Source organism: Oncorhynchus gorbuscha, linkage group LG16 (genome assembly GCF_021184085.1).
Source record: "Oncorhynchus gorbuscha isolate QuinsamMale2020 ecotype Even-year linkage group LG16, OgorEven_v1.0, whole genome shotgun sequence".
NCBI classification, from domain to species: Eukaryota; Metazoa; Chordata; class Actinopteri; order Salmoniformes; family Salmonidae; genus Oncorhynchus; species Oncorhynchus gorbuscha.
This window is the reverse complement of record NC_060188.1, coordinates 70,925,875-70,938,792: the sequence shown is the minus strand read 5'-3', so window position 1 is coordinate 70,938,792 and position 12,918 is coordinate 70,925,875. Positions and strand designations below refer to the sequence as shown.

Genomic DNA, 12,918 nt, shown 5'->3' with positions numbered 1-12,918 from the left:
CGAGACCCAGGGTCTCAAGCTTGATGACGAGTTTGGAGGGTACTATGGTGTTAAATGCTGATCTGTAGTCGATGAACAGCATTCTCACATAGGTATTCCTCTTGTCCAGATGGGTTAGGGCAGTGTGCAGTGTGGTTGAGATTGCATCGTCTGTGGACCTATTTGGGTGGTAAGCAAATTGGAGTGGGTCTAGGGTGTCAGGTAGGGTGGAGGTGATATGGTCCTTGACTAGTCTCTCAAAGCACTTCATGATGACGTAAGTGAGTGCTACGGGGCGGTAGTCGTTTAGCTCAGTTACCTTAGCTTTCTTGGGAACAGGAACAATGGTGGCCCTCTTGAAGCATGTGGGAACAGCAGACTGGGATAAGGATTGATTGAATATGTCCGTAAACACACCAGCCAGCTGCTCTGCGCATGTTCTGAGGGCGCGGCTGGGGATGCCGTCTGGGCCTGCAGCCTTGCGAGGGTTAACACGTTTAAATGTTTTACTCACGTCGGCTGCAGTGAAGGAGAGTCCGCATGTTTTGGTAGCAGGCTGTGTCAGTGTCACTGTATCGTCTTCAAAGCGGGTAAAAAGGTTATTTAGTCTGCCTGGGAGCAAGACATCCTGGTCTGTGACGGGGCTGGTTTTCTTTTTGTAATCCGTGATTGACTGTAGACCCTGCCACCATCTGGTCATCAGCAAACTTATGGACGGTGTTGGAGTCGTGTGCGGCCACACAGTTGTGGGTGAACAGGGAGTACAAGAGGGGACTAAGCATTCAGAAAAATGCTTTTAACAAGGGAAACTGCTTCCCCTCTGCCAATCATTCAATCGATTTAAATGTAAAATGTTGTTTTCTCTGTAATACAAAGAGGTTAAACCTCTTTAATTTGTATGCACATTTTTCCTGAGCTATTAAGTTCTTTGGAGGTAGAAGCGGTCTCCGTAGAATGTGAGGAAAACACATGATAAATAACACGTTCTGTACAGTCATTCATGCTCAACATCTAAATTAAACTGGGTAGAGAGATAGCCAGAATAGATTTCTATAAATTATTCAGAACATTCTGAAATGTTGGCATGGGCCTACAGTTAGGTGCAAATGTGAAAATTTGTTCACCCAGAAGTAATTTGAATAATTCTAGTGTTTCATAATCATTCAGACAATCTTGAGGAAAGCCAATGTTCCGTGTCACGATAACGTCCTCTTATTAACTGGCAGGTGGTCTTCATTAATGTGAGTGAGAACAAACTAGTCTTTTGTTCACTCAACATATTTTTGACAAGCAGGAAAATAAAAGCAGTGGGGACCGACAGACTTCCATTGCCTTCAACACACACATTGGGCTCTATGGTCTCATGTACGATCAATAGTCTGTTGTTTTCAATCTGCCAACTTTGAAATGGGATTTCCTTCCGCTTTCATCAAGGTCATCTTACCCTGCCAAATAAATGAACAAATAATAAGAGCTGAGATTTGGTTCACTGTGGAATCCATCCCTCCATCCCCAGTGTAAACATACAGTGGCTTACGGAAGTATTCACCCCCTTGGCATTTTTCCTATTTTGTTGCCTTGCAACCTGGAATTAAAATTGATTTTTTTGGGGGGGGTTTGTATCATTCGATTTACACAACATGCCTACCACTTTGAAGATGCAAAGAAACAAACAAGAAATAAAACAAAAAATCTGAACTTTGTTGAGCCACCTTTTGCAGCAATTACAGCTGCAAGTCTCTTGGGGTATGCCTCTATAAGCTTGGCAAATCTAGCCACTGGGATTTTTGCCCATCCTTCAAGGCAAAACTGCTCCCGCTCCTTCAAGTTGGATGGGTTCCTCTGGTGTACAGCAATCTTTAAGTCATACCACAGATTCTCAATTGGATTGGGGTCTGGGCTTTGACTAGGCCATTCCAAGACATTTAAATGATTCCCCTTAAACCACTCAAGTGTTGTTTTATCAGTATGCTTAGGGTCATTGTCCTGCTGGAAGGTGAACCTCCAGCAAATCACTGGAAGACTGTAACAGGTTTCCCTCAAGAATTTACCTTTATTTAGCACCATCCATCGTTCCTTAATTTCTGACCAGTTTCCCAGTCCCTGCAGATAAAAAAAACATCCCCACAGTATGATGCTGCCACCACCATGCTTAATTGTGGGGATGGTGTTCTCGGGGTGATGGGAGGTGTTGGGTTTGCGCCAGACATAGCGTTTTCCTTGATGGCCAAAAAGCAACATTTTTGTCTCATCTGACCAGAGTACCTTCTTCCATATGTTTGTGGAGTCTCCCACATGCCTTTTGGCGAACACCAAATGTGTTTGATTATTTTTTTCTTTAAGCAATGGCTTTTTTTGGTCACTCTTCTGTAAAGCCCAGCTCCGTGGAGTGTACGGCTTAAAGTGGTCCTATGGACAGATACTCCAATCTCCGCTGTGGAGCTTTGCAGCTCCTTCAGGGTTATCTTTGGTCTCTTTGTTGCCTTTCTGATTAATACCCTCCTTGCCTGGTCTGTGAGTTTTGGTGGGCAACCCTCTCTTGGCAGGTTTGTTGTGGTGCCATACTCCTTCCAATTTTTAATGATGGATTTAATGGTGCTCCGTGGGATGTTCAAAGCTTCAGATATTTTTTATAACCTAACCCTGATCTGAACTTCCCCACAACTTTGTCCCTGACCTGTTTGGAGAGCTCCTTGGTCTTCATGGTTCCGCTTGCTTGGTGGTGCCCCTTGCCTAGTGGTGTTGCAGACTCTGGGGCCTTTCGGAACAGATTTGTATATATACTGAGATCATGTGACACTTAGATTGCACACAGGTGGAATTTATTTAACTAATTATGTGACTTCTGAAGGTAATTGGTTGCACCAGATATTATTTAGGGGCCTCATATCAAAGGGAGTGAATACATATGCACTCACCACCTTTTAATTTTTAGATTTTTTTTAAAGAAGTAATTTTTTTCATTTCACTTTACCAATTTGGACTATTTTTGTGTATGTCCATTAGATAAAATCGAAATAAAAATTCATTTAAATTACAGGTTGTAATGCAACAAAATAGGAAAAACGGCAAGGGGGATGAATACTTTTGCAAGGCACTGTAGCTAGCAGCCTCCGCTTTGACAGTGCGGCAGCAGCATTGGGCAGGCAGTCAGCAGTGGAAGCCATGCTCCCAGGCAGGCAGCCCTCAAAGCCATGCTCCCAGGCAGACAGGCAGCAGTGGAAGCTATGCTCCCAGGCAGACAGGCAGCAGTGGAAGCTATGCTCCCGGGCAGACAGGCAGCAGCGGAAGCTATGCTCCCAGACAAACAGGCAGCAGTGGAGGCTATGCTCCCAGACAGACAGGCAGCAGTGGAAGCTATGCACCCAGGCAGACAGGCAGCAGTGGACACTATGCTCCCAGGCAGCAGTGGAAACTGTGCTTCCAGCAAGGCAGAGCTGGGATGCCGTGGAGTATAAATAGTGAAGAAGGGGAGGGAGGGTTAGGGAGGGAGGCTTCAGGACCACACAGGAAATAGGCATGCCACTCTAATTGGACTCAGTCCTCATCCTCTGTGTCTAATGAGAGACTGGTGTTTTCTTTTCCCTCAAGCCGGTAATATACATTTAAACAGTTTCTCTTCCTTTACCCCCTCATGTGGAGTTATAACATATGGCTAAACATACACAGTTTAATCCTCCCCTCGCTCTCAAGATGCATGCCAAGAAGAAATGAGCTATCATCTGTCTAAAACTGACACCCCCACATGCTCACAAAGGCCACACAGTCAGGAAGCCCCTAGTTACTCACTCAATTCAGAGAAATAATGGAAGAAGCCTTTTTTCTCTTTGAGAACCCATTTGCACACTTGCAGGGTTCCACCTCTATCATGATCAGCAACAGTACAGCTTTGTCTGACAGTCTGCCAAGCAGACCACCGCTCGTTCTTTCCCTGCTGCTAACTGATTCCTTTTTTCTTCCATCAACAGACACCATGAACCAGGACAACAAGTCAGACTCGTCCGACTCAGCAGAGGGTTTCTTTGCCTCCAAGCCAGCGCTGTTTGCAGTCATCGGGGCGGGATGCGTCATCTTCCTCCTGATCATCATCATCCTCATCGTCCTGCTGATCAAGCTGAAGAAGAGGAACCGTAAGCACACCCAGCAGCGGACCACCGCTCTGTCACTCAGCACGCTGGCCAGCCCCAAGTGCTCTGGGAACGCCGGCTCCGAACCCAGTGACATCATCATCCCGCTACGGACTACAGAAAACAACTACTGCCCCCATTACGAGAAGGTGAGCGGGGAATATGGCCATCCGGTTTATATAGTCCAAGAGATGCCAGCGCAAAGCCCAGCCAACATCTACTACAAGGTCTGAGGCAACGGCTATGTCTAGGATGCTTTGCTGTAGGGGAGAATTCTGGACTACCTTTTACTACCTTGTCCGTCTGATGTTGAAAGACACTTTTGATGTTCAAAATAGTGACACAAGAACAGAAATGAAAGAAGGTTGTCCTGGATACAGTAGTTGAAACATGAAACATGTTTCCGGATAGGCCAAAGGCAGGTTTTTGGAGAGATTGTGTCGTCTTCTCTTCCTGCTTCAAGCTAGAAAATTTAATTCACCCAAGTTTTGCTATACTGTGTGTCTGAGAAGACTGTAAGACGGTAAAGCCTATGGCGTAGAGAAGCCTTCACTCTGACAATGGAGACGAGTTGCAAACAGGGTATACTACACAAACAAAGGACCCTGCAATAGGGCTGTCACTCATGGGCTCCATTCCTGTAATGAAGCCTCCATTGTTTGCTCAGAGACAGAAAAAGGCACAGTGTGATGACAGCAAAATACACTTCCCTTTCACAACAAATGTGTTTTACCTGCGCTATTGTTTTTTATCAGTCACCTACAGTAGCTTCCTTTTCACCAGTGTCTGCTCCTTCAACATTGTGTTTCTTTTCTACTGAATATCTAGTTAATACATGCTATATTATGGTAAATATTAATATTTCTACTGAATATCTAGTTAAAACATACTATATTATGGTAAATATTAATATTTTTCATGTATCCTTTACTGATACTTTGTCACATGTAGGAGGATCTGTGTCATTAATGGCTATTTTGAGGTTGTCCACTTTCTGTTTATAAAAGAAACGAACACTTACATATGTAGGTCCCATAATTGTGTTCAGTATGTGTCTCCTGTTATACTTCTTTAAGCGTGTCCAAACAGGCAAAGTCAGGTATGCAACTGTGGTGGGAAAAAACTAGCAATGAACATGTCTCACCCTGGATGTGAATTAATGAAAGACAAATAGCTCATACTCAATTGCGGTGAGAGGTCATCATGACTGAAATAAATTTAAAGAAAACTAAAAGGTTATGTTTCAAAATGACAGGTCACTTCTGTGTCTGAGCGACCTCGAGGGTTTTCACTCCAAGTTTTCCCCTTTGTGAAAAAGAATAACAAGATCAAATTTGTTTGAGTAGAAAAAGTGTGGAAGCAATTAAGATGTTATCAAAGGAGCAGAGCCTTTTGCTCCCACCTAAAGGCCGTGCTCTCAGAAGAATTGGATGACTTCGGAGGGAATGATTTGCGTTCACCTAACGGTATGACATTTGTAGTGATAGTTCTGCTCCCGGAGACAGTGGAATGCTAGGGATGTAGCTAAGGATGGTTTTATTGTTTGCCACATTCATGTTTGAGTCTGAAATCATTCATAGCCACTTAGGCATGGTGCCTGGATCAGTCGTGTGCTCAGAATGAGAAGGGATACAGGTAATGTCCAACGTGCTGTGCATCTCCATAAAAGCTTGTTTGAGGACAATGGAAATAATTTGGCAACCAGCTCCAATCCCTATTCTCCTCGGCTGTGCGATGATGGGAAAACCAAACCTTTAAAAGAAATTTAAAAAACAGCGCAGACAAGAGAGGTACAGAGTGGACACTTAAAGTAAGTAATGATTCTGCTACATTATAAATTGTTGTACAAACATAATTGCAGTACAGTACATATTTATCTTAAACTGTTTCTACTCACAAAAAGGCTTTTTTAATTCCTAAAGAGTTTTACCCTTGTTACAACCGCAACGGGATGGCGCTAAAACATCTCTGGTGTCTTCAGGAGGAGGACTAATGATTTACCATTCCTATCACCTGGCTTCCTCAAAGACCGGGCAAGATTACACTGGTACCAAATCGTTTTCAACATGAATCATCACACATGTTTTCTGTTTCAATATCTTATCTCCATGTACTTAAGTGGGTCCCATAGTCTAGTCCTGTGTGTTTATTTTGAAACAAGATAGATACTGCCATGTATTTACAGTAGAATTACTCTGGCATACTTTTCATGTTGATAACATTGAGATTATTTTAAGTTATTAAGAAGTTTATCAGCGAGAGCAAGACATGTGCCACCAGTTTGTTGGCATTGTTTCAGATAAGAGAGCAGATTCACTGTTATTTAGATGGATGTGACTGTAGACTGATATATTTGTTTGATTTGAGGGTTAGAGCAGATTGACTCTTCTTTTGAAACATTATATAAATCTTTTTTTCAGTCTGGATCTATTTGGATAAATTAACATTGTATCGCTCAAAAATTGCCTCAAAGTTTACTTTTGCCTTCCCGGTGTCTTGTACATTATCACTTACATTACAGAAATAAATTATGTCTACAACATATGCAAATATGACTCTAACCATGATTTGACATTTTGTAAACATATTTTGTTTGTTCTGAACTGAATTATACTGTAACTACGTTTTATAAAAAAGTGTTAAGAATAAAGCTCAAATTAAGTCAATGACAAACTGGTGACAAACAGAATCCTAATTATTTAGCTATTGAACAAGCATTGTTTTATTGTTGTGTGTTGTTTGTCATTGGGTAAAGGTATAGTTTATTACACAATGATCATCTTCACAAGGTTTAAGGATAATGTGTACACCACTGTGTGATCTTCAATTATTTACAGTAACACAATACCCTGTAGTCCTAGAAGTAACATGTGATGTCCCTTTACTGCTTGTTTATTGTTTGTTTTTATTTTTGGTAATACAGTGGCCTAAAATAATGTAAATATGTGAAAAAGTACCATTTTAAAGTTACATTTAATAGAGACCCATTTATGAACATAATGTGTTTTTTTATGCAGAATTTTGTAAATAGGTGTGTTTCTGGAAAGACATTTTGTATAAATCTTGATTTTTTTATAGACACAAATCTCTTAGAGCAGGTGTTTTAAGTGCCAGGTCTTGCAAGGAAAGAAGAAAATTGTATCATTGTTCACCACATACATACAACATGAGAAACATTATTTCCCCTCAGTTTCATTCTTGCTGTCACAGACTGTTTGTGGGTGGGGAACTGGATTGGGAGTCTAGAGAAGGGCCAGATACTCTCCTATACATTTTATAGATTTTCTCTGTGACACAGTCACCTCTTAAAATCGATGGATATGTTAGTGATCTTAAAAACAGGGTATGGTGAGCAACCAAGTAATACTTGATGCCTTGATGTTTTGATCAAGATGAGTCTGAGTATAATACAATGCTACAAAGGTAAAAAATAAAAAAATGTTTTACCCATGCTGATTAGAAATAGTCAGATGAGCAATACATTATTCCGGGCATCTTTCCGTGCAAGTTTCCCTGAACTCTGTATGGTCTCACTGACCAAGGATACAGTAATTCCATCTCTAGTCGTGAGAATCCAAGGTGAAGAAGAAGCATCGTGCTTGGAGGAGGTCTGCTGAGCTTGCGACTTTGGGAAATAAATAAGGCCAACATACATGGCTCTATTTCAGTCCTTCGACACCCCTCAAGGTGAAATGGACACGCTCTCTTGACCTCCACAGATTATCACGATATTATCTCTGGCTCGCTTTAATGAGAAAGCAGCTCAAGCCCCAGACATTTCCTCAGCTATCAGCCACACAGCCAAATTCAGCCCACCTCTGCTGTGCTGTGTATGGAGGCCAGGCCACTCGCATAGTTGAAAAATATTACAGCAGTGCTTAGCAACCTGAAAGCTGAAGTGTGTGAACATCTCCATGCTATTGGAGTAAGAAGGAAAATATCTACATTATTTGGTTTGGTTTTCCTGCTCAATACAGTTTAAAAAGTAATGACTTGTTCAGTGTGGCTGGTTGCTCACTTTCCCTGCCCTCAGTAAGTCATTATTGTCATTGTTTTATTTCTGTTCATGATTCAGTATTATTTTCAATGTACATGTATGCAATCCCAGTGAATTTGTTTTTTTTTGCATCTGCTCCATGTTCATATATTTCGCCTTTCATTCACAACAGCTTCAACCCATGTTCAACACAACCAGTTACTATGGAATGGAAATTCCATGAGCCAAGCTTGAAATCCTGATATTGCATATTGATAAATAAATTTTTCCTATGGATTTATCTGGTGTCGTCTTTTATTAGAAAAACTGATAGCATATGGTGCATTGACCCTGCACAGTAGAATGTGTGTCTTATGCAAGGCACCACTGTGTGTGTACAAAACATTAGGAGCACCTGACAGACTGGCGAGGTGAAAGCTAGGATCCCTTATTGATGTCACCTGTTAAATACACTTCAATCAGCGTAGAGGAGGAGGAGATATGTTAAAGAATGATTTTTTTAAAGCCTTGAGACAATTGAGACATGGATTGTGTATGTGTGCCATTCATAGAGTGAGTAGGAAAGACAAAAGATTTAAAGTCGCTCTGGATAAGAGCGTCTGCTAAATGACTTAAATGTAAATGTAAAATTTAAGTGCTTTTGAACGAGGTATGGTAGTAGGTGCCAGGTGCACTGGTTTGAATGTGTCAAGAACTGCAATGCTACTGAGTGTTTCACGCTCAACAGTTTCCTGTGTGTATCAAGAATGGTCCATCTCCCACCGGACATCCAACCAACTTGACACAACTGTGGGAAGCATTGGAGTCAACATCGGCCAGCATCCCTGTGGAACGCTTTCAACACTTTGTAGTCCATGCCCTGATGAATTGAGGCTGTTCTGAGGGAAAAAGGGGGTGCAACTCAATATTAGGAAAGTGTTCCTAATATTTTGTACATGCAGTGTATATTTCAACAGCCACATTTCTTAGCTGAACCAAATAAATGTTGGTTATGATTATTTTACATCCAAAACTTTGATCTGTCTCTGTAAGACAGGCATTCCATCTGAAGCCTATGTTTTAAATAGATAGCTTTAGAGATTACTGCTGGATTCACAGATCCTCTGTTTCTCTCCTCTTTAACATGCAAAACATTTAGTAAATACTTGACTGGGTCCAATATGAAGCACATATGGCATGTCATTTGCCTTGTGCCAGGGATTCAAAAACTCAGGATGTTCTCTGAGAGATACTCCAGACATCTTGCAACCATGGAGTGGCACTTGGAGGGCATGCATGGAATGAGATTCCCAACCTCTATCTGAGAGCAATGCTCATCTGCCACTAAGTCCAGAGAGAGTTTGTTTGTTTATTTGGATTCCCATTAGCTTTTGTAGAGGCCGCATCTATTCTTCCTGGGGTCCACAGAAAACACAAAACATGACAAGTAACAAAACACTGATACACTGTTAGACAAGGGCAGTAACACAAACTTTAAATACCGTGATATACAAACAATATGAAAATAAATAAATAATTATTTACAAAGAATAAAATAAAATACAAATTGTGTGTGTGTGTGTCGCCTCACGGTCCCGCTGTTCCATGAGATGTTGTTGGATCTTTTTTAAAGTTAATTTTGCTGTTAGCGTGAGTAATTGGAGGTGGAAGGGAGTCCGTGCAATTGTGGCTCTGTATAATACTGTGCATTGCCATGAATTCGTTTTAGACTTGGGGACTGTGAAGAGACCCCTGGTGGAATGTCTTGTGGGATATGAATTGCAGATAATCTGGAATTTTCATTAGAGTAATACTAATCATAAAAAGTAGATCAGAAGCAATTCATCTATTCAATTCTCAACCAGCAAAGACTGGCATGCATGTTGTTTATGTTAGCTCTGTATGTGCAGTTAAGGGCAAGGCCTGCTGCTCTGTTTTGAGCCAGCTGTAACTTTGCTAGGTCTTTCTTTGCTACACCATATTACAGGACAGTAATCAAGATGGGACAAGATCAGAGCCTGAACAGAGCCTGAATTAGTACAGTTGATTTTTGTGTAAAACTCAGAACATCTTTTAATAACAGACATACAGTTGAAGTTGGAAGTTTACACACACTTAGGTTGGAGTCATTAAAACACATTTTTCAACCACTCCACAAATGTCTTGTTAATAACAAACTGTAGTTTTGGCCAGTCGGTTAGGACATCTACTTTGTGCATGACACAAGTCATTTTTCCAACAATTGTTGACAGACAGATTATTTTGTTTATAATTCACTGTATCACAATTCCAGTGGGTCAGAAGTTTACATACACTATGTTGACTGTGCCTTTAAACAGCTTGGGAAATTCCAGAAAATTGTGTCATGGCTTTAGAAGCTTCTGATAGGCTAATTGACATAATTTGAGTCAATTGGAGGTGTACCTGTGGATGTATTTCAAGGCCTACCTTCAAACTCAGTGCCTCTTTTCTTGACATCATGGGAAAATCAAAAGAAATCAGCCAAGACCTCCGAAATAAAATGGTGGACCTCCACAAGTCTGGTTCATCCTTGGGAGCAATTTCCAAAGGTCTGAAGGTACCACGTTCATCTGTACAAACAATAGTATCTCCTAGAGATGAATGTACTTTGGTGCGAAAAGTGCAAATCAATCCCAGAACAACAGCAAAGGACCTTGTGAAGATGCTGGAGGAAACAGGTACAAAAGTATCTATATCCACAGTAAAAATAATCCTATATCGACATAACCTGAAATTATACATCTTTTTGAAGCTAGGTAGTCATAAAACAATTATGTTGAACACTTATTACACACAGAGTGAGTCCATGCAACATATTGTGTGACTTGAATTGTTTTGAATTGTTTTATTCCTAAACTTATTTTGGCTTGCCATAAAGTTTTATCAATTTTAAAAAAAATCAAAAAACACAATTCCACTTTGACATTATGGGGTATTGTTTGTAGGCCAGTGACACACAATTTATATTTATTCCATTTTAAATTCAGGCTGTAACACAAAGTGTAAAAAAAAGTCAAGGGGTGCGAATACTTTTTAAGGCGCTGTATGCTGCAACACCTACCCATAGGCATTCCTGTCTTTTCTGTAGATGTTATGTCCTTGTATTGCTACTGCTTTATTATCAAAGGAATTATCTAAATTAGTTTAGAAATGGCCAGTATAAGAATCTTATCCGATGTTAGCAAGTTATTGATTTCATGAAGCATATTTATAAGGCTACATATATTAATATGGGTTATTCTTAGCCCTTTCCTGGGTAGCTTATCTGAGATAGACATAATATAAAATGAATAAATAAAATAAAAACATTGTTTAGCTACAGTAATAGAGTCAGTCAATCAGGTGTTTGTGAGTGTCAGTTGGTGTATTTTTTGTGTGTATATGTGATGCTGGGCTGAAGCTACTGACCCGGAAGCTTGGCTCACTCAGTCCTCTCTGGCTTTTGGGAGGGAGGGAGGACAATGAACACGCAATTAGGGACAGGCAATACAAAGCCAGCCCGATTCCAGCATACCCAGAAGCTACAGAGACGGAGAGAGGGGTACAGAAACAAACAAACAGAGTGCTCATCCAAAAGTACAATAAACATCCTTAAATGAAACATCAAAGCCGGTATGCGTATTCTTTATACCAGGTATTCCCCAACTGGGGTACAAGCAATGTCTTCAGGGTACACCAAATAAAAATGTGATTCACATTTAAAAAATTGATAAAATAGTCCATTTATATTTTCCAACGGGGCTATACATTTGGGTGAGGTTTCCTTCTCGCCTGAGTAGCCTCGTTTCACTGCCAAAAATACAATTAAACCATCTAGTGTTCAGTGAAATAACAACACAATGTCCAATACAGGTAGCCTAGTCAAATAATTAACATCCAATCACATTAACCATTACTCTCTCATGGGAATTCCACTAACGGTCCGTATGTAGCCAAATGTAACTGCTGCTCATGTTGGTACCTGTACTGATGGCTCAAAAGCCATGACAGGGAGACATAGTGGAGTGGTAACGTGCGTGCAAGCAGTTGCTCCCGACGCCACTTACATTGCAGCATCCACAAAGAAGCTCTTGCTGCCAAGGGAATGCCTGACAGCTTGAAAGATGTTTTGGACACTACAGTGAAAATGGTTAACTTTGTTAAAGCAAGGCCCCTGAACTCCCGTGTATTTTCTGCAATGATATGGGCAGAGACCATGAAATGCTTTTACAACATACAGAAGTACGCTGGTTATCAAGGGGCAAAGTATTGACACATTTTTTTAAATTGAGAGACGAGCTGAAAGTTTTCTTTACTGACCATAATTTTCACTTGACGATGTGTTTCTCACACGACTGGCCTATTTTTCTTGCCTGAATGACACAAACAACTGGATTCGTTATCCCTTTCATGCCCTGCCTCCAGTCCACTTAACGATATCTGAATAAGAGAGCCTCATCGAAATTGCAACAAGAGGTTCTGTGAAAATTGAATTTAATCAGAAGCCACTGCCAGATTTCTGGATTGGGCTGCGCTCAGAGTATCCTGCCTTGGCACATCGCGCTGTTAAGACCCTGATGCCCTTTGCATCCACATACCTACAGTTTTTGAGAGTGGATTCTCGGCCCTCACTGGCATGAAAACTAAATACATGCACAGACTGTGTGGAAAATTATTTAAAACCTGTTAAGCGTACCCCCTACTTTTTTGAACATTCTGTTAAAAATCGCGCAACATTTCAGCTTCCTGCTACTCATGCCAGGAATATAGTATATGCATATGATTAGTATGTGTGGATAAAAAACACTCTGACGTTTCTAAAACGGGTTAAATCAC

General features: G+C 40.8%; 1 protein-coding gene across 1 annotated transcript in view; it reads left to right on the top strand.

The window, feature by feature from the left end:
- The window catches only part of LOC123999203 (ephrin-B1-like), a 72,392-nt gene extending 64,009 nt beyond the window's left edge, over positions 1-8,383 (top strand). Inside the window, exon 5 of the mRNA XM_046304735.1 lies at positions 3,948-8,383. Coding sequence (XP_046160691.1) covers positions 3,948-4,339 — 392 coding nt within the window. The 3' untranslated portion in view covers positions 4,340-8,383. The remainder of the gene's footprint in view (positions 1-3,947) is intronic.
- The last annotated feature ends 4,535 nt before the right edge of the window (positions 8,384-12,918 follow it).